The sequence below is a fragment of the Glycine soja genome, chromosome 6 (assembly GCF_004193775.1).
Source record: "Glycine soja cultivar W05 chromosome 6, ASM419377v2, whole genome shotgun sequence".
Lineage (NCBI taxonomy): Eukaryota > Viridiplantae > Streptophyta > Magnoliopsida > Fabales > Fabaceae > Glycine > Glycine soja.
Genome location: NC_041007.1, coordinates 48153243 through 48172372, shown reverse-complemented (window position 1 = coordinate 48172372; position 19130 = coordinate 48153243). Strand labels below are relative to the sequence as shown.

General features: G+C 34.7%; 2 protein-coding genes across 5 annotated transcripts; one reads left to right on the top strand and one right to left on the bottom strand.

The window, feature by feature from the left end:
* Positions 1–14694, top strand: LOC114417436 (peroxisome biogenesis protein 5-like). 2 transcript variants are annotated; one of them, XM_028382641.1, is made up of 16 exons: positions 2–237; positions 336–464; positions 688–817; positions 1347–1540; positions 2221–2472; positions 6213–6329; positions 7602–7769; positions 8330–8523; positions 9124–9370; positions 10060–10144; positions 10462–10571; positions 11465–11689; positions 12130–12195; positions 13618–13712; positions 13851–13934; positions 14255–14694. In XM_028382641.1, the coding sequence occupies exons 1-15, from the start codon at positions 121–123 to the stop codon at positions 13930–13932; spliced, it is 2211 nt and encodes a 736-aa protein (XP_028238442.1). In that variant the 5' UTR covers positions 2–120; the 3' UTR covers positions 13933–13934; positions 14255–14694. The 2 variants fall into 2 exon arrangements, with proteins under 2 accessions (XP_028238441.1, XP_028238442.1); XM_028382640.1 differs by lacking the exon at positions 14255–14694 and having other exon boundaries at positions 1–237; positions 13851–14232.
* A 406-nt stretch (positions 14695–15100) lies between these two features.
* On the bottom strand, positions 15101–18594 carry LOC114414270 (protein FAM136A-like). 3 transcript variants are annotated; one of them, XM_028378567.1, is made up of 4 exons: positions 18444–18594; positions 16997–17132; positions 16417–16554; positions 15101–15540 (listed from the first exon to the last, which is right to left on the bottom strand). In XM_028378567.1, exons 2-4 carry the CDS (start codon positions 17120–17122, stop codon positions 15346–15348), a joined length of 459 nt encoding a protein of 152 aa, XP_028234368.1. In that variant the 5' UTR covers positions 17123–17132; positions 18444–18594; the 3' UTR covers positions 15101–15345. The 3 variants fall into 3 exon arrangements, with proteins under 3 accessions (XP_028234368.1, XP_028234366.1, XP_028234367.1); XM_028378565.1 differs by having other exon boundaries at positions 18432–18593; XM_028378566.1 differs by lacking the exon at positions 18444–18594 and having other exon boundaries at positions 16997–17383.
* Positions 18595–19130: the final 536 nt, after the last annotated feature.

Here is a 19130-nt window from a genome sequence, read left to right as displayed (position 1 = left end):
CCCAAAAGAGGGTACCGGTGGAGGGGAAGAAGGACAGAGACAGACCAAAGCAAACAAACAAAACAGCCACCGCCATTCCAATTCGAAGAAGAATAGTAGTTCAAGAGTTTGTTGGCAACCATGGCGATGCGCGACCTCGTTTCTGGTGCCGCGGCATGTGGCGACTCTTCTTCTTCTTCCTCAAACCCTCTCGCTTCCCTCGCCAACGCCCTTATTGGCTCTTCGTCCAAAACTCAGGTATCTTACACCCTCTCTTCCCTTTTTTCTCTCTTTATTTCACTCTCTAATTTCATTCATTTATTCACTAATTTCTCATTTTATTTTGCTCACAACAGGAGAGGCTGAAGGAGATTCCCACATCCACTCCTACTGACCCTGCTTCCCAATTTTACTCCACAGCTCTCCCCGCCAATCAGCTTCCCGGCTCCGAATTCGATAAGCCTCTATTGAATTTAAACTCCCAGGTTCGGTTTGGTTCGGATTTTTGTGTGCTTGTGATTGATTGTTATGATACTTCTTTTTTTAATTGGCAAATGTTAGTTGTTAGGATTGCTAGTTTTTGTTAGCAGGGGATTCCAACCCACCACCTCTCTCTCCTTCCCTTCTCCCTTCACCACTCCTATTGTTATGATACTTCTTAATGAATTATCCAAGTGACTTTTTTTTTTTTTTTTTACGGAACCACAGGCTTCGGAGTTTTTGCATAGGTTCCGTGGCTCCACTGGCCTTGAGGAGACATGGGATGAGATACAGCGTGATGGGGCGGCTGCCCAAATGCGCCAACTGCCACCGGGGATTCAACAGCCGCCGTTGGATGGTAGGTTGTGTTTGGATTGGTTTAGGGGTTGTTTGGTATGAGAAAAATGTTTTCTGTTTTCAAAAGTTTGTACTTTGTACCAAGGAGGAGTGTTAGCAACACACTTCTCTTAACACAATCTCTCTTGTAGGTTAAAATTTAGTAAAAACTATAAAATCATGAGTGTGTTTCATTAAATAAAGAGTGTGGCCTACACAGTTTTGTGATTTCCAACAAATTTCAACCAACAGTAGAGAGTGTGTTGCCGTTCCTCTTGTACAAGAATAAGTGAACAATTTTTTAGCGTTTTCTTTTTTTACTTTTTGTCTTCCTTTTCCTGTGTAAACTTTGGAAAACATAAAATATTTTAACAAACCAAACAACTCTTATTAGAAAACAATCGTACTCTTTTGACTTGCCATGGTGTGGGATTGAGTTGAAGTGCTGTAATTAGTGGCATTTGTGCTGTGGACTCAATTATGTTGTTTGGATGCTTCAAAATAATGAACATAGAAGAAGAGGTGTGGAGTTGATGTTGTTATCTCTGCAGGGACACCGCAGAGAGTTCTATCAAACATTTTGCATTCATTTCTTGATAGCAGCCGTGGTGGAGTGCCTTTTCATCCTGCTCCACTTCCGATGTTGGGTTTATCTGAAGGTGATAAACAATGCATACGTGACCGCAGCAGCATAATGGCCAGGCATCTCTTTGTGGATAAAAGCGAAGAATTTATTGATGCCCAAGTAAGGAAATTCATGGAAGCCTTCACATGGTCTCTCTTAGTTTAGTTTATTGATGCCCTAGTAAGGAAATTCATGGAAGCCTTCACATGGTCTCTCTTAGTTTAGTTTATTGCATGCAAATGAGCATAGTGTTCTAAAATATGAATTGGTCATTTAGGGAAAAGAGTAACAGAAACAATTTAGTTGCTTGTGTATTAGAGATTTAAGTTCAATTTGGATTACTGATTAGGTGCAAGGGTGTTCACCTAGGCTCTGGTGTGATTGCACAAGAGGTTCTTCCCATGTAATCTTCCTTCAAGTTTTGTTAAAATGATTTTAAAAATTATATTTTGGCTGCAAATTAAACCTGGATTAGATGGCTTGGGAGTTGCTCCTGTACCGTAGCTGTTTCTTCATGCACTTTGGCTGACCTTTTATTTTACTGAGTCAAAGGTTTATTAGCATCACTTATACCTTCGCCAAAATTTTACTCAGAAATTTGAGAAGCTCTTACTCTAGAGTATGCCAGCCTTTCCTTTTATAAAGCATATGGAGTGATCATGTGTTCAATATACATGTGATCAATAATGATTTCTTCCAGATATTTTGGTACATTGTCCTAAAATAAAATATTGTCTTTGCCTATATTCTTTTTGCTTGATAGCTTGACTCCGAACTCATCACATGTAACTACTTTTCAGGTAAATGCACTTCTATGCTCTCTAGATATTGACAGCAGTGTCCGTGGTAAGGGACCTATGCCTGAAAGATTTCGGGAGCTTGAGGATTACTGGAATGAGTCTCAAGGTAACCTGAGACTTGGTCCTCCTGCTCCAGACGGGTGGATTTCTGAATTTAGTCAACAAAGGGAGAAATATGATAATCCCGATTCATGGGCTAACTCATTTGAGCAACAGTATGGTGCAAATGGTTGGGTGTCTGAATTTGAACATGTGAGAAGTCTTTACTTTTCTATTTCTCGCTATAATTTGAAGTTGCTTACTCTTTTTTATATGCAAATTAATTTAGTGTTGAGTCTATTAACATGAAATTGAGATCCTTGAACTCTATTGAGGAGACTTGTTATACTGGACTGACTGCTAAAGCAAACATTGTAGGTTTACTCTTATATTTCTGTTTCAAAGTTTTGTAAACTCAGAATTTTGAATAATGTTAGACCTGCAATACCCATTTTTGGTCAATCCATGAATCTCTGAAACAAGTTCATCATATAATTAGTCAGTGGAAATTGCTTCCTTAGCATCACTCCCAAGTTCTAATTTTAGACTCTTTGTAAAAAAAAAAGTTCTGATTTTAGATTTTCCTGGACTACGATGTTGCTTCTACAGCCTTTTCTACCATTGTAGGTCTATTCCTCTAAAATTCAGTTTTCACCGTCCCTGCCTTTTTTCTTTGTCGATGGGCTTCACTTCCATATAATTTTCTGAACTTTGATGCAATGCCCTGTTTCTTCATTGGTCTTGATGTTGGCATCCATCACCTGTGTATAGCACACATATCAGGAGGAAAGAGCCATTTGGGGAATGCCATATATCTGACTGTTTGATTTCTTTTATGTGTTGAGATAGCTAGTGGATGTTATGGTGAGGAGGAAGATCAATTTTATGTGTCTACAAGAAACTAAGTGGACAGGTGAAAAAGCGAAAGAATTAGACAACTCGGGATTTAAGCTGTGGTATACGGGAAAAATCAGATCAAGAAATGGGGTAGGGATTATTGTGGACAAGGAGTGGAAGAAGGATGTCGTGGATGTAAGAAGAGTAGGAGATCGTATCATAGTCTTAAAATTGGTAGTGGGACAGGACACCTTTAATGTTATTAGTGGGTACGCACCTCAGGTTGGGTTAGCAGAACACTTTAAGGTAAAATTTTGGGAGGATCTAGAAGGGGTACTTCAGGATATACCCCAAGGAGAGAAAGTTTTCCTAGGAGGGGATCTCAATGGACATGTAGGTAGCGTGGCTAGAGGTTTTGAGGGGGTGCATGGGGGTTTTGGCCTAGGGGAGATGAATGGGGAGGGTAAATCCATCTTGGAGTTTTCGGAGGCTTTGGATCTTTCTATAGCCAATACATGGTTTAAGAAAAGAGAGGAACATCTTATCACTTACAAAAGTGGAGGGACATGTTCTCAGATAGATTTCTTCCTTATCAGGAAGTCTGATAGGAAGTATTGCTTGAACTGTAAAGTTATCCCGGGAGAGAGCTTGACTACCCAACATAGAGTTTTGGTTATGGATGTAAGAATTACAGATAGGGCAAAGAGAAGAAGTCCTCTGGTAGCACCAAGGATCAAATGGTGGCACTTGAAGGGTGAGAAACAAGGAATCTTCCAACAAAAGATATGAGAGGGTTGGTGTGGACAATCACAAGGAAGTGCAAATGATATGTGGAACAAGATGTCCCAAGAGATTATTAAAGTGGTTAAAGAGACGTTGGGTGAATCTAGAGGTTTTGGACCTAGGGGTAAAGAATCGTGGTGGTGGAATGAAAATGTTCAGAGCAAAACTAGAGTAAAAAAGGAGTGTTTCAAGGAGTGGTCTAGGTGTAGAAATTCTGAAACTTGGGATAAGTATAAGATAGCTAGAAATGAAACCAAAAAGGCGGTGAGTGAGGCAAGAACCCAAGCTTTTGACGGACTATACCAAGCTCTAGGAACCAGGGACGGAGAAAGATCTATATATAGGCTTGCTAAGGGTAGAGAGAGGAAGACTAGAGATTTGGATCAAGTAAAGTGTGTTAAGGATGAAGAAGGCAAAGTCTTAGTGCATGAAAAAGATATCAAGGAAAGGTGGAAGGCGTATTTCCACAACTTATTTAATGATGGATATGGATATGACTCTAGCAGTCTAGACACAAGAGAAGAGGACCGGAACTATAAGTACTATCGTCGGATTCAGAAACAGGAAGTAAAGGAAGCGTTGAAAAGAATGAGTAATGGTAAGGCGGTGGGGCCAGACAACATACCTATTGAAGTGTGGAAAACTCTTGGAGATAGAGGTCTTGAGTGGCTCACCGAACTCTTTAACGAAATTATGAGGTCAAAACGCATGCCGGAGGAATGGAGGAGAAGCACGTTAGTGCCAATCTATAAGAACAAGGGGGATATACAAAATTGTGCAAATTATAGGGGAATCAAGCTCATGAGTCATACCATGAAATTATGGGAAAGAGTGATCGAACGGAGATTAAGAAAGGAGACTCAAGTTACTGAGAATCAATTTGGTTTCATGCCGGGAAGGTCGACCATGGAAGCGATTTATTTATTACGGCGGGTGATGGAGCAATATCGCATGGCCCAACAAGACTTGCACTTGATTTTTATTGACTTGGAGAAAGCGTATGATAGAGTGCCTAGAGAGATTTTGTGGAAAGCTCTAGAGAAGAAAGGGGTTAGGGTTGCATATATTCGAGCTATCCAAGATATGTATGATAGGGTATCGACTAGTGTTAGGACACAAGGTGGAGAGTCAGACGATTTTCCCATCACAATTGGTTTACATCAAGGGTCAACCCTTAGCCCCTACCTTTTTACCTTAATTCTGGATGTCCTCACGGAACAAATCCAAGAGATAGCGCCGAGATGCATGCTTTTTGCAGATGACATAGTCCTCCTTGGAGAGTCGAGGGAGGAGTTGAATGAGAGGTTGGAAACTTGGAGACGAGCTCTAGAAACACATGGCTTTCGCCTAAGCAGAAGCAAATCGGAGTATATGGAATGTAAGTTCAACAAAAGAAGGAGGGTTTCTAACTCAGAGGTGAAAATAGGAGACCATATTATCCCTCAAGTCACACGGTTTAAATATCTTGGGTCTGTAATACAGGATGATGGGGAAATTGAAGGGGATGTGAATCATCGCATTCAAGCAGGATGGATGAAATGGAGAAAAGCATCGGGGGTGTTATGTGATGCAAAGGTACCGATCAAGCTAAAGGGAAAGTTTTATCGGACTGCGGTAAGACCGGCAATTTTGTACGGAACAGAATGTTGGGCGGTCAAGAGCCAACATGAGAATAAAGTAGGTGTAGCGGAGATGAGGATGTTGCGGTGGATGTGTGGTAAGACTCGACAGGATAAAATTAGAAACGAAGCTATTAGAGAGAGGGTTGGAGTAGCGCCTATTGTAGAGAAGATGGTGGAAAATAGACTTAGGTGGTTTGAGCATGTAGAGAGAAGACCGGTAGACTCTGTAGTAAGGAGAGTAGACCAGATGGAGAGAAGACAAACAATTCGAGGCAGAGGAAGACCCAAAAAGACTATAAGAGAGGTTATCAAAAAGGATCTCGAAATTAATGGTTTGGATAGAAGTATGGTACTTGATAGAACATTATGGCGAAAGTTGATCCATGTAGCCGACCCCACCTAGTGGGATAAGGCGTTGTTGTTGTTGTTGTTGTTGAGATTATTTTAATTTCAATCAGAACATCCCAAATAAACAGGTCATGAAAGAACATATAACTCAAAATGGAGGGAGGCATCATTTCTTGTTTCATACAATATATCTTTCATGCAATTGTTTCTATGCAGGTCTTGATGTTGGTATCAGTAGGTTTGGATTATACTGGTAGTTGTAGATAATCAATTTCTCAATGTACCTCGGTATAAATTATTATTTGTAATTCATTTAATCTTTTTTTTATAAAGATTATTTTCTCTTCCTATTTATTTTTGCAGTCCCAATTGTCATCAGTAGATCAAATGCGAGGTATGAACATGTCTAACTTTGCTGCAAGGGAGCAGACTCGTATGCTTGCAAACACGTTGGCCCAAAATGGTGACCCTAAATTTCAGGTTTCTCTGCTTTACGTGACTTCTATATTTCTATTTAACCAGCATGTAAATAATTCCATTCCAGTACTTCAAATGAGATATCAAAATAGATAGAAGTTCATTAATTTTTGACTTTTTGCTAATTTACTCTCCCTTTCTTCACTATGTTTGTTTTTTCTGTGTGTACTGTTTTGTTTGATAAATAAAATGTGAAATTTGGGAGAAATATTTGTACATTAATCCCCTAATTGATAATTGTTTACTCTTGCAAATTTAAGAATATGAGTAGTGAATCTTGTAAGTGAATATTGTGGATAGATATTGAATTTAGCTAAATTTTCTACTTGTGTGAAGAATTTGATAACTTTGAGACATAAGGTTATTATGTTCCTTGGCCTGAATTTCATGTGCTCAAGACACAAATTTTAGGTCTTGCACAAATTCTATCTATGCTACATTAAAATGTATTTGATTTATCACCTATATTCAATTTATTCAGTAGTGGACTAATGGTAGTACTAATATTTACAGGAGGGGAAGATCACTTGGTGCTTGTGAAAATAATATGATTCATGACATGACTCTAAGTTACTTAGGGCAACATGAGTTTTAGGAATTACTATGTTAACATTTACAGTAATTCCTCGTTGATTTTATAATGCCGGATGCTGGAGAATTATTCTTGATTTTTTTTTGAATTTTTTAATATGTTAGCAGGAGTAAATTGATGGGAATAGTCTTCCATTGATATGCTGATATTTGATGTTCAAGGATAGATGTAATGCTTGAGTTTTGAGATGGTATCTCAGCTATCATGAATTCTTTGACATAGAATAGTGTTCTTGGTTTCCTTTCGTGTTAAAGCTAATGGTTGTCTGGGGTTTTCATTATTGTTTTTCAAAGGGACTGGGTAGTGTTGAGTTGATACCTTGCATTATTTTATTTTTTTTGTTATATTTTTCTTGTGCTTTGGCTGCGTTAGGAATGCTGTTCCTTTTTCTATAGATTATCCAATCATTTAAAAATAAAGAAAAGAGAGATGACAAGATTGAGGAGGGAAAAAGTGTGAAAGATTGGTTTTACAGAATCTGTTTGAGCTATGTCATAATGTTTATGAAAGGATATCCTTGAAAGCATGTGTATGGAATAACAACTTTCTGTTGAATGTTGGTGAGCTTGTTTTTACTGTGTTATATTCATGTGCCCTTGTTAAGAAGAATATTTTATTCTCTTGTTGCATTTCTTTCCTCGAAATAAAAGAAAAATTCAGTAACATGCTTTGGTGGTATGCAGAACTCAAAATTCCTTCAATTTGTGTCAAAGATGAGCCGTGGTGAGTTGATTATTGATGACAATCAAGTTAAAGAGAATGCATTACCTGCATCTGGAGATTGGGCAACAGAATACAATCAGCAATATAATCATGGTCATGCATGGGCTGGAGAATTTTTGAATGATAAGGTATCTCCAATGAGCTTGGAACCATATTATTTTGCAGGTGTTTTATATTATTGACTGGCATATATTCAGTTATAAAGCTAAGATATATCAAGAAGTAGTTTTTGGTTACGGTTAAGAATATATTCAGTTATAAAACTAAGTGAAAAATAGGGGAGCTTTCTGAAAAGGCGCTGAATGATTGTGATTTGAAACACTGATCTTAAACTCCAAAGTATTTATACTTATGTAATAACTTCTAAATGACACAGCTGCTGCACTTTATTTTAGGTGCATTATAGAATAAAAATGATTATTAGAAAAAAGAGAGGGAATGTTCAGGTCAAGGGAATATTAAAATACTCCTGAACAAGAAGGAAGAAAATAATGGGAGCTTCATGCACTAGGCCACTCTTTTACTCATGCAAGTCTGTGATACATCTCACAGTTGATTAATTTTGACTTGATTTTATTTTAAATTTAAATACAAAGTAATGAAATCATGAAAGTGCATAGCAAATTGGGATTAATTAATTTACTAGCCCTTCTTCTCAAATTTTTGAATTCTCACTTGTGGATTCAAGGTTTATCATGGACCTGATCAGTGGGCGAATGAATTTACAAGTGAAGGACGGCAGCATGATGCAGTTGATGATCAGTGGGTTAATGAATTCTCAAAGTTGAAAGTTAATGATTGGGCAGATGAATTTGGTCAGCAGTTTGGTGAAGGAGCCTTAGGGGATAGCACTTCTGATAGTTGGGCACAAGCATATGATGAGTAAGTCAAACTTTCCTACTGACTGAATTGCGATTGTTTTTTTTTTCAACAGAGAACTATTTATCCGATAGATTGACAAAGAACACCTTCTTTTCCTTTTTAAGAGAAATGTCTTAACCACTCTTGATTCCCTTTTTCTAATGTTTTTATATTGAAGCAAGAGAACGCCACAATTGCCCTTGGAAATTCATATACTAAGCACATATTTTCTTTGCCCTTAATCTTATTATAAATTGACATGGCATTTAGATTTCAGCCAATGTGAAAAATCAAAACTTGGAGTCTAGGACAGCTGTTTCTATTCTATGTCTATACATACAGCATAGCAGGAGTGAAATAATATGACAGGATAGATGAGAGTAATAAGACAGTTATTTGATGTGTTGTATGGCAGTTATGTATGTGTTTAGTAACCATAGGACAATTATTCTTTTACTAACATTAAAAAATGGTTGTTCTTGTTCCTTCACTATTGTTTTTATTTTTTGTCCTTTTGCTTGGGTTATGCCTATATTTTTTGCTTTAGACTTGAATATTTTACATGCCATTGAGGAGATTATTCCCTCATTAATCAAAATCTCTTTTGGGGGTTATATGAAGGTTCCTAAATGAGCAAGTGGCTGCCAAGCAGCAGTTAGACAGTTCGAGGGGTGTGTATGTCTTTTCAGATTTAAATCCTTATGTTGGTCATCCAAATCCGCTAAAAGAAGGCCAAGATCTATTCAGAAAAGGACTTTTAAGTGAAGCAGTTCTAGCATTGGAAGCTGAAGTCCTAAAAAACCCTGAGAATGCTGAAGGGTGGAGACTGCTTGGAATAGCACATGCAGAGAATGATGATGATCAACAGGTTAGGTTATGCCTTATTGATGATAATCCCCCCTATTTGTGTCTCTGCAATGACATTATTGTGTAGCTGCAATTTGCTGGAACCATACAAAATATTCTACTGAACCAACAATTCTATTTATCTATTTGTTTGTATTTGTATGCCAACAGTCTATGGTAGATATGATATTGCAGTTCAATGAATTATGCTATTCAAATTTGCTTCTTTTGCCGAAACCATCAAATGATGGTTCTGGATATATAGTATACAGTTTATGCTTCCACTTTCATTTGGAAAAAAATGATTCACTGAATGGTATATTTGTATATGCCCATTTCATATATACAAATAATAATTTAAAATGGGTATTTTCATAACATAAGTGGTAGAATGCACTTAGGTGTAATTAAATAGAAATCTTATTATTCTGTGACCTATTTTTGACTGCTTTTCTGCCTCTAAGGCCTTGTTTAATATAAACTCACTATCCAAATCCTCCATGTACATTTTATGCTGCCACTTCATGTAATTTTATATTGACTATTTGGTAAAAAAATGACACTTTCTTCTTCCTTGTCCCTTACTATATAGTCTAAGTGTCAGTACTTATCTCAACTTAACCATGTTTTGCATTGATCCATCCATTGTTTTGTATTTTTGAATGTTTACTTTAGAATTTAAATGTTCTAAAACTTCTTAAACTTACACAGGCTATTGCAGCAATGATGCGTGCACAGGAGGCTAACCCAACAAACCTGGAAGTGCTTCTTGCTCTTGGTGTTAGTCATACAAATGGTTAGTGATTGCTTCTGATTCATTTCGTGGATGAATGACATAAATGATAATAGAAAATTAACTTAAAGATCATTTCTCACATCAAGCGTTGATGCTAGCTTGAATTAATTTCATTTGTATGTTCCTACCCATATTTTTGGAGTTTTTCTTTGATGAAAATTGTAGAGGTTGGAGAGCTCTTTAAGGAAGCTAATATTTTTATACTCCAGTTTGGACATGTCTTCTGTTTTGCTGAATTTGTAAAGCATTGATGCAAACGACTTGTAAACATTGTATTCCTAGATATAAAATATTAAGTTATCTGCTAATATTTGCAGAACTGGAGCAAACAGCTGCTCTGAAGTATCTATATGGATGGTTGCGCCATCACCCAAAATATGGAACACTTGCCCCGCCTGAGATGGCTGATTCTTTGTACTATGCTGATGTAAGTGGATTGATTACTTATAGTGGGAATTGTGTAAAGAATTATTACATATAGTGGGGACAGTAAAAACCTCATGCACAACACATTATAATTTTTAAATGACATACAAATGTATTTGAAAAGCCTTATGGAGGTGTGCTGTCTTAGCAGTTGTTTTGGGTAGACAATAATCCTAGTCCTGTCTCCTAAACTTCGCTCAATTGTGGGATCGACAATCCCTTACGAGTAGGAAGAAACAGAGAAAATGGGTTAGCATTTTGCGGGTTTTGTGGTCTATTTGCACCCTGGGCAGGGTGCTGCGACCCGTGCTGTCGTCAGACAGCCTTAGTCTCATCCCTCTTGTTGCCACCGATCTTTCAGTAATCCTCCATCTATGTTCTCTACCATCTACCATAGGGAATTAGGGTTGCACTTGCACTTTCACAACAGTGGCGGCACCCAACACTTATCAAAGAAGCTGATGGTTCCTAGGGTTTCAAGGGAATTGGGCAAAACATTTTTCTCTATTTTCTCTTTTTCTGGTTTGATTTGTTGGGCTTCAATTTGATCCCAATTTAGCTTCTTTTTTATTGTTTTTTTAATGTAAAACATAACATAAAATATGATAAACTATAGAAAACAGGAATACAAAATATAATAAACTATTTAAAGCATAATATATAGATTATAGAAAAAATATATCTGAATGTTGTGTGTTGTATATGTCCATACATGCATCTTATTTATAATCACGTATTAGGGTACAACAAAATCAGTCATTAATACATAAGAATGTATCAAATCCCTAAATTTTAGTGATTGCATCCCTGATTTCTAGTGATAGCTATTTCCATATTTAACGTGTATTAAATATACTATCTAACAATTCGAAAGGTTGATTTTTCTTTTTGCAGGTTGCTAGGTTATTTAATGAAGCAGCTGAACTCTCACCTGATGACGCAGATGTCCACATAGTTCTAGGGGTCATGTACAACTTATCCAGAGAATATGACAAAGCCATTGCATCTTTTGAAAGAGCACTGAAACTTAAGCCGCAGGATTACTCTCTATGGAACAAGCTGGGTGCAACACAAGCAAACAGTGTTCAAAGTGCTGATGCAATAATGGCTTATCAACAGGTAATTATGTCATTCAAATGTAACTTAATGTATCAAGATTTTGACAAGTAAAATGTGTGACCATGAACGAGACATTTATGGAACTAAAAGTTAGGGAGTTTGTCATGTCTCTTTTCAAAACCTGGTAAAAGCTTATTTTAGGGTATAATGTATATCACTAGTTCTTATTATATTTTCATGTACAGATGTTTCCAACTGTAATTTTATGAGTAAGTATTATATATTTCGTTTGCTAAGTAACAAAAAAAATGAAAAAAATTGTAGCAATCTATGAAGAAGACAGTCAAATGCTCTAATTCAGTCTGCCTAAATTAACTGCCTTTTCTATCATTGCATTGTAAAGTCATGTTTTTGGAGGAAACCTACAAATCTATTTTTTAATTAAATCTATTGTCTCTTAGATGGAATTCACCTTTTGTCTAAAACAATAATCATTTCAGGCACTGGATTTAAAGCCTAATTATGTTCGTGCTTGGGCAAATATGGGTATCAGTTATGCAAACCAGGTCAGTTCCCTGCTGGGCTTTTATCTTATTTGTATCGGACATATCAAGTTGGAAGTAGAATCATCAATCATTCCTGTCACATTTCGGTTTTACTATGTTTGTGGTATCTGCTACTGCAAGTGTTAAACTGTAATATGTGTTTGGCAGCTACATCAGTAGAAATATTCAACTTTCATATGATATTTAGTTCTGGATTTCAATGTTTGCTCCAAAGCAAGAGGCAGTACATTGTAGCATTGGTGGGAGTACATTAGGATATCCATCTATGCAATGTATTGGAACTTATTAGGTGTGACTCTTTTTGGTGTGGTATAATAACGCATTGCAAGTATTTTGGACAAGTTTAGCTTAGGCTACAGTTGTGTGCCTTGAGAACGAGTCATATACCTTTTATTTGTTTGGGTGTAACGAGTAAGGAAATGGAAAGGAGGAAGATATGATGAAGATACCAAATTTTAACTGTTTGACAAGAGAAATAAGAAACAAGTTTTTTGATAGGGTCCATACACAACAAAATTTCCCAAAGAGTTGCTTTCTATTCTCTAACAGATGTCGAAGATGGAGGAATGAAAATGATAGAGTTATCTGAAGATACCAATTTTCACCTCTTAATTTTTCGCCTTCCTATTTTTTATTGACTTTCTCAAATTTGCTACTTTTTCACTACTAAGTTTTTTGTCGCTGCTACTCTTCTAATGCCTACTACCAATCTCAAAATTGAAAGAGCTAAAAAGTTGGTAGAGAAAAATTAAATTTTAATACATATAAAAGTTTGAATTCTAAAACCCATTGAATAATTTCTTGATAAGGTGAAATTTTGTTAAACTTTAGTGATCTGTGTAATAAAATTGTCTGTCATAATTTTTGAAATTAGAATAAGCAGAATTTGTTTCTACTTGATCTGGCTTCTTGTGTGTTTAACTTCATCAATCCTTTTTATAAAAATTAAAAGGACTTTTTTTAAAAAAAAATTTAAAAATCAATCTTGTTTCTAAAATTATGCATGTTTATAGTTTGAATAGGCAGTTGATAATTTGTGAATTTTAGTACAGGTAGGGTATCCTAATGATTAGATGAATGATACTGTTTTATTGTTTCTGAAATGACTATTGTTGACCTCTGAAACATTGATGTCTTTATTTGAATTTAGTATTGGTGCTTTTACACTAATCTGGTATTGAATTTAGAGTAAGTACTCAATTTGATTTTCTAAAATTACAAGTATTGTTGATTTGGTTCTCCAATAATAAATATATTAAAATAGTACTTCAATACCAAATGTTGACCTCCAATTAGGCCTTTAATGCTATTTTTTTGACATGAAACACTGAAGGATCATTTTGATGTACTTATCAAAACAGGTGTTCACTCTTAACTGTGTTATGACAATACTAATTTACTATACGTTCACATTTCCTACAGGGTATGTATGACGAGTCCATTCGATATTATGTTCGAGCACTTGCCATGAATCCAAAAGCAGAGAATGCATGGCAATATTTGAGAATTTCATTGAGGTATGATATTAGAATATAAATTAACAGAGAAAAGTAGATCAGGATTTGACTGAGGCAAATCCATGGGAGAGTGAAAATTCAAATTAATTGTTATTTTATATTTCCGAGACTTACCTTCTATCTCGTCCTGTTTTCCAGCTGTGCTTCTAGGAATGACATGTTGGAAGCTTGTGATAGTCGTAATTTGGACCTTCTCCAGAAGGAGTTTCCACTACAGTAAGGGTGCGTTTGAGTGAACAGCTTAATCAAGCGCTTAGTGAATAAGTACTTATCATATAAGCACTATTGTATAAGATTTTTTTTTTTAATAATTGAAGAGGATATAGGGTTAACTTCTTTTCATATAAACTGTGAGCTTTTTTTTTTTTTTAGTTTTCCCAGCAAGTTAATTGAAATAAGTTGAAAATAGCTTATGGACACATAAGCTAATTTTATAGGTTCTCTCAAACACTTACAGAAGTGCTTGTGTCATAATAAGCTATCGATAAGCATTTTCAAATGCATATTAAATTTTGACTTTTTTCTGAGTGGATGAATTACAGGAGGGTCAGTTCCACTGTGGAGGTGGTTGCTTGAACATGAATCCTAATTTTCCTTAAAACTTTTGGATGAGTAAATGGCACATTTTCTGCCATTAAAGCTCGCAGTAGATGCCTGCTTCTATAGAAATTTCTTGGTGAAATGAAAGGCTGATCAAGTGACTAAGCCTGCAGGTGAATACGATGCATTATTCTAGCAATCTTTGAACATATGGTGTATATCATGAAAGTACATCAACCTGTTACACTGAATTTAGGCACAGTTACAGACTCCATTTCTTAATGTTACAAAAGCTATTTATCATAAAACAGCTGCAGTACTAAAGTTAAGGATTGTGGCTTCCATTATAAAGTTGAGTTTATTGTGTATGTACATATATATATACAGGTATACAAGATTAATCGCATATCATGTATCTAATTTGTTATATTATTACTTGATAATCAATAATCCATGTTTAAATTATCATAACTTAATTACTATCCTACTTTTCAGCCTTGGTTCATATTTTTTGGTGTGAATTGTACACCATTAATTATCTCTTTGTATTGTGTCATTTAATTGAGTGTATTTAGCCATCAAGAATAATTAAGCATTTGGACAAACTTTTCCATCATTACTTTTACAACATGTAAGTCTTGTATGAGATCAACAAACAATATGATGTGGTGAAAGATACGACGCCGATATGTAACCATATTATTTCAGAAATCAGGATCTATAGATTAATCAAAATTAGATATACTTTTTTTTGTTAAAATATAAAATTGAGATTTTTTTTTTTAAATGAGATGAGATTATATTAAACTAACAATACCAAAATGCTGTGCTGTGGTTGAGAAAGGTCATTTCTTTAAATGGATTGGTGTATATTGAGAAATTGGAGTTCTTGTACTCGAATGTTAACCATATGCAACTACAGTCTATAGGAAGTGTGCATATTTAGAAAGCACCATAACTATCTGTTTGTAATGCAAGTTTGGTTTGCACCCACTTTGATTTGCGTGTGGGGTTAAAAATGTATGGAAGGAAAAAAAAAAAAAGCTGCTAAAAACTATTAACAATAGTAGTCTTTTCCCCCTGGAAAAATAAGCTACGAGGAGCTATCGTCACTAATTCCAAAGGCAGCTTTCAGCTTGTTAATATGTGGCAGAAACTTGATGTTTTCCTGGATTGACTGGTCAAGACAGGAAACCAAATCAAGCGCAGCACCAGCTTTCTGCTGGAGCTTAGCTTCCCCATGCTTTTGTAGACACACCATCAATGATGTACTCATCTTCATCTTCTCCTGCACCATGTTTGAAAACAATGTTAGACCAAAGAGGAAAGTATAAGGTCATCAAATTATTATATTATTTATAGGTATTTTAATATTTTTAAATTAAAAAAATTAAAATAAATTCTTGAAATTTATGAGTCGAGTTTACAGAATTTCCATGAGTTTATATAAACTCTGGAGTTTGATAAGTTTAATTATATGTCAAAATATTTGCAGGAAATAGAACATGCTGTGGATGTCAGATGCTAAATTCATCCAAAATGTACAAATAATTTGGATCATCGACTAGCATAGCGGATAACCAAAGCAAGTTGAATTTGCAACAAGTTAACAGAGACCTCATTCAAGAAAAAAAAATTAGCACCAAACTTTTGGCCAGCTAACAATTCAATGATTGATTTGTATCATCAGATCAAACTGCACAATCAGTATTACAAATAGTCAAAGTTCAATAACCATGGTCTTCACAACCTGTGTTTTTTACTGGCCAACAATCCAAGACTCCCGTCCTCCCAAGACAGATAAAACAATTTCCAAGGATTGCAACTATCAGAAAATTGCAAAGAACCACATTTGGAATGCACAAAATACAATTTAGAAAAACCAACACACTAAGAAAAGGAAATAGAGAAGGCCGATGATCAAAGCATACAGGAACCAGAAAGTATAAAATAAAATTGTATGATGTCAGCCAAACCTCAATCATGTTTCAATGAATCCACCTAGAATCAGTCCCCAATTAATCATCCTTGTATATAGGTTCAAAGCTTCTTTAGTTTATAAGACTTTCCTTAATAATTTTATACACTATTGAAAATTTAAATAAGAAATAACAGATAATAAAACTAAGAGAGAATATGATAACAGAACTATGGAGTAGCTTACCTCAAACATTTCCATCTCATTATCCAAAGTTTTTTTCGCTTTAGTAAGAAGATCAATGCAATTATTGACACAATTGTTTACTTCTTCCTGCCTTTTGCTTCTATCAAAGCACTCATATCCACATTTAAAAAAATCCTTCTGCAATTATTCAATCAAACAATCAACTAGATGGAATTGGAAGTCTGCTTTATCAAGGAAACAAATTATCACATATGCTCATTTTATGCAAAACTAGTATCAACGTATAATAAATCAAACTAGTGGAAAGGAAAATACAGGACTTAAGGTACAGATAGTCAAAACCTTTAATACCTAGAAATATAAAATCCATGTCATTTGCATTTATGACTTATAAGACCAGAAGAATCATACAATAATTTGAACTAAAACCAGAAACCAAGAAATAATGTGACAAAAATCAGCTAGCCAAAAGGATACAACTTTCTGGTCCCAATTCTTATTCCATTTCTGTCATCAAGACATAAAAACCATCCAATCTTCTGAGGAAAAATTAAGTACTAGCATCCAATAGTAAAAACAAACACTAAATTACTTGTTGCAGAAAAGGACCAGAAAGAACCTGAAGAGTAAAACTGGCATAGTCTTGGACAGGGGAAATCTTAGGTTGAACAGCCTCCTCCAATTCTTTGAGTTTCGGCCTCAGCATCTCTGAAGCAAATTGCTCTTCAGCTTCTGTGTTATCCATGTGTTACTCACTGTCAACAATGAGGTCTGCACCCTTAGTTTTGAGGATAAAAAAACTGCATGATCTGGTTTGCTTATTAAAAAGATTGCCTACTATAACCTTTTATCTAGTTGACTTTTTTATAATAAGCAAACCAAAATTCCTGAAAGCTAGGATTTACAATATGTAATGTAGATTCAAGCCACATATCATAGTTTTAAACAAAGTAAATCAGTGAGTTGAGGCAATTACAGACATATAGAATCAATATTCAACTGTGTAAACTAAACTTTGACAAAGAAAAGATACAATCACAGAGACAATAGGATCTGAATAAGCAAGAAATATTTATAAGATAAGACTTAAAATTATGCCTAATAGTTTTGTTATTCTCAAATGAACCCATAATCTCTTAAAAAAATGAACCCATAATCTTTTATGTATTTATCTTTTTTCAATCACAGCTAGTACTGAATTCAAAGGATAAAGAATTTTCACGCAGAAAATCAATAGCACTATAGAGCCAGGCATGGTCAAATCAATAAGAATATTCTATACAAATAACCTACACTTCCAATTAACATGATAACATCCAATAAACACCAATTAACCTACGAGGTCTAGTCATCAAACATACCCATTGAATTGTCGTAAAAACAAGGACTAGTCATAAAAAATTTGAAAAGTTGACATTAGAATGACAATATGTAATTAAAAATTTGAGAGTTGACATTAGAATGAAAAAATGTAATTAAAAAAAAATCCACCAAGTATGATTAGAACAAGGAAAAACAAAAATCTATTTTATTTGAGGGAGGAAAAGAAACAAGTTAATTGTTAAAATTGATAATATAGAAGACAGTCACAATATGTAATTAAAAAAAATTCCACCAAGATGATTGCAAGAACAAGATTTCAGTAAGAGATTAGATAAAGAATTATAAAGAAAATAGGAAAGGGACAAGAATTTCTCAACAGAAATACCATCTGACTCATATACGAAGGAAAATCATTTGAAATTATTTTTAAGGAAATATCACAAACATCAGATTTGAAAATTTGTATTTTCCATAAAAATTATAAAAGCATAACACAAAAACAAAATTAGGGGCAAACAAAGAATCAAGCATCAAAGACCATCAAATTCATAGCACTGATGCCATTGAAAAACAGATAATGTGTCTCTCATGCATGAATATTACAGAAGATGAAGCTTGCATGCAATTGCAACCATAAAAGCATAAAATGAAACTCGTTTTTATTTTAGCTTAAAGAAATAAAAAAAGAAAGCAGAAGAACGAAGAAATGGAAGATGATACTAATCCCTCACCTGAAAACGTACCTATGGGGGTTTAGGCGTTGGTTGTTGCAAATTCTTCTCGAAAACTCTCTCTCTCACTCTCTCACTCTATCGTTCGTCGCTATTGAAATTCGAAACTCTTCTGCGCGTTCTTCCTCCTTTTATACTATTCTGTTTCAAACGGTTTAAACCCTTCGCGGGGTTTTTCTTTTTCTCGCCATAAAAAAATAAAAAGTGTTCAACAAAAAAAATGTGGTAAAAAACTTGAATGCACGTGATGTAATTGTAACAGTTCAAGTTTTGAAAGATGCATCATTCCTTGCAAATAGGAGCTACCCATATTTATTTATAACTATTAACTATGGAAGGAACTTTTCCATCACATGCCTTTGAGATATCAACATTTGGAACTCTTACCTTTTGTATGAATGAACGATTTGAAAATTTTTAAGAAATTCAAATACACAATATTTTAATGATCTTGATTTAAATTTCTTTTATTTTATAAATATTTTATTTGGATGAAACAATTTAATTTGTTGTATTTTAATTTTCTAGTTTGGATAAAGTAATTCAATTTCAATGAAATTCAAAATTTTATTTTAAAATATTTATTTAAAACTTAAAATTTCAATATTAAATAAAAATAAATATTAATCATTTTTTAAATATTTAAATATTTAAAATAATTTTAATGCTAGACAATATTTAATAATAAAAAAGTAAATG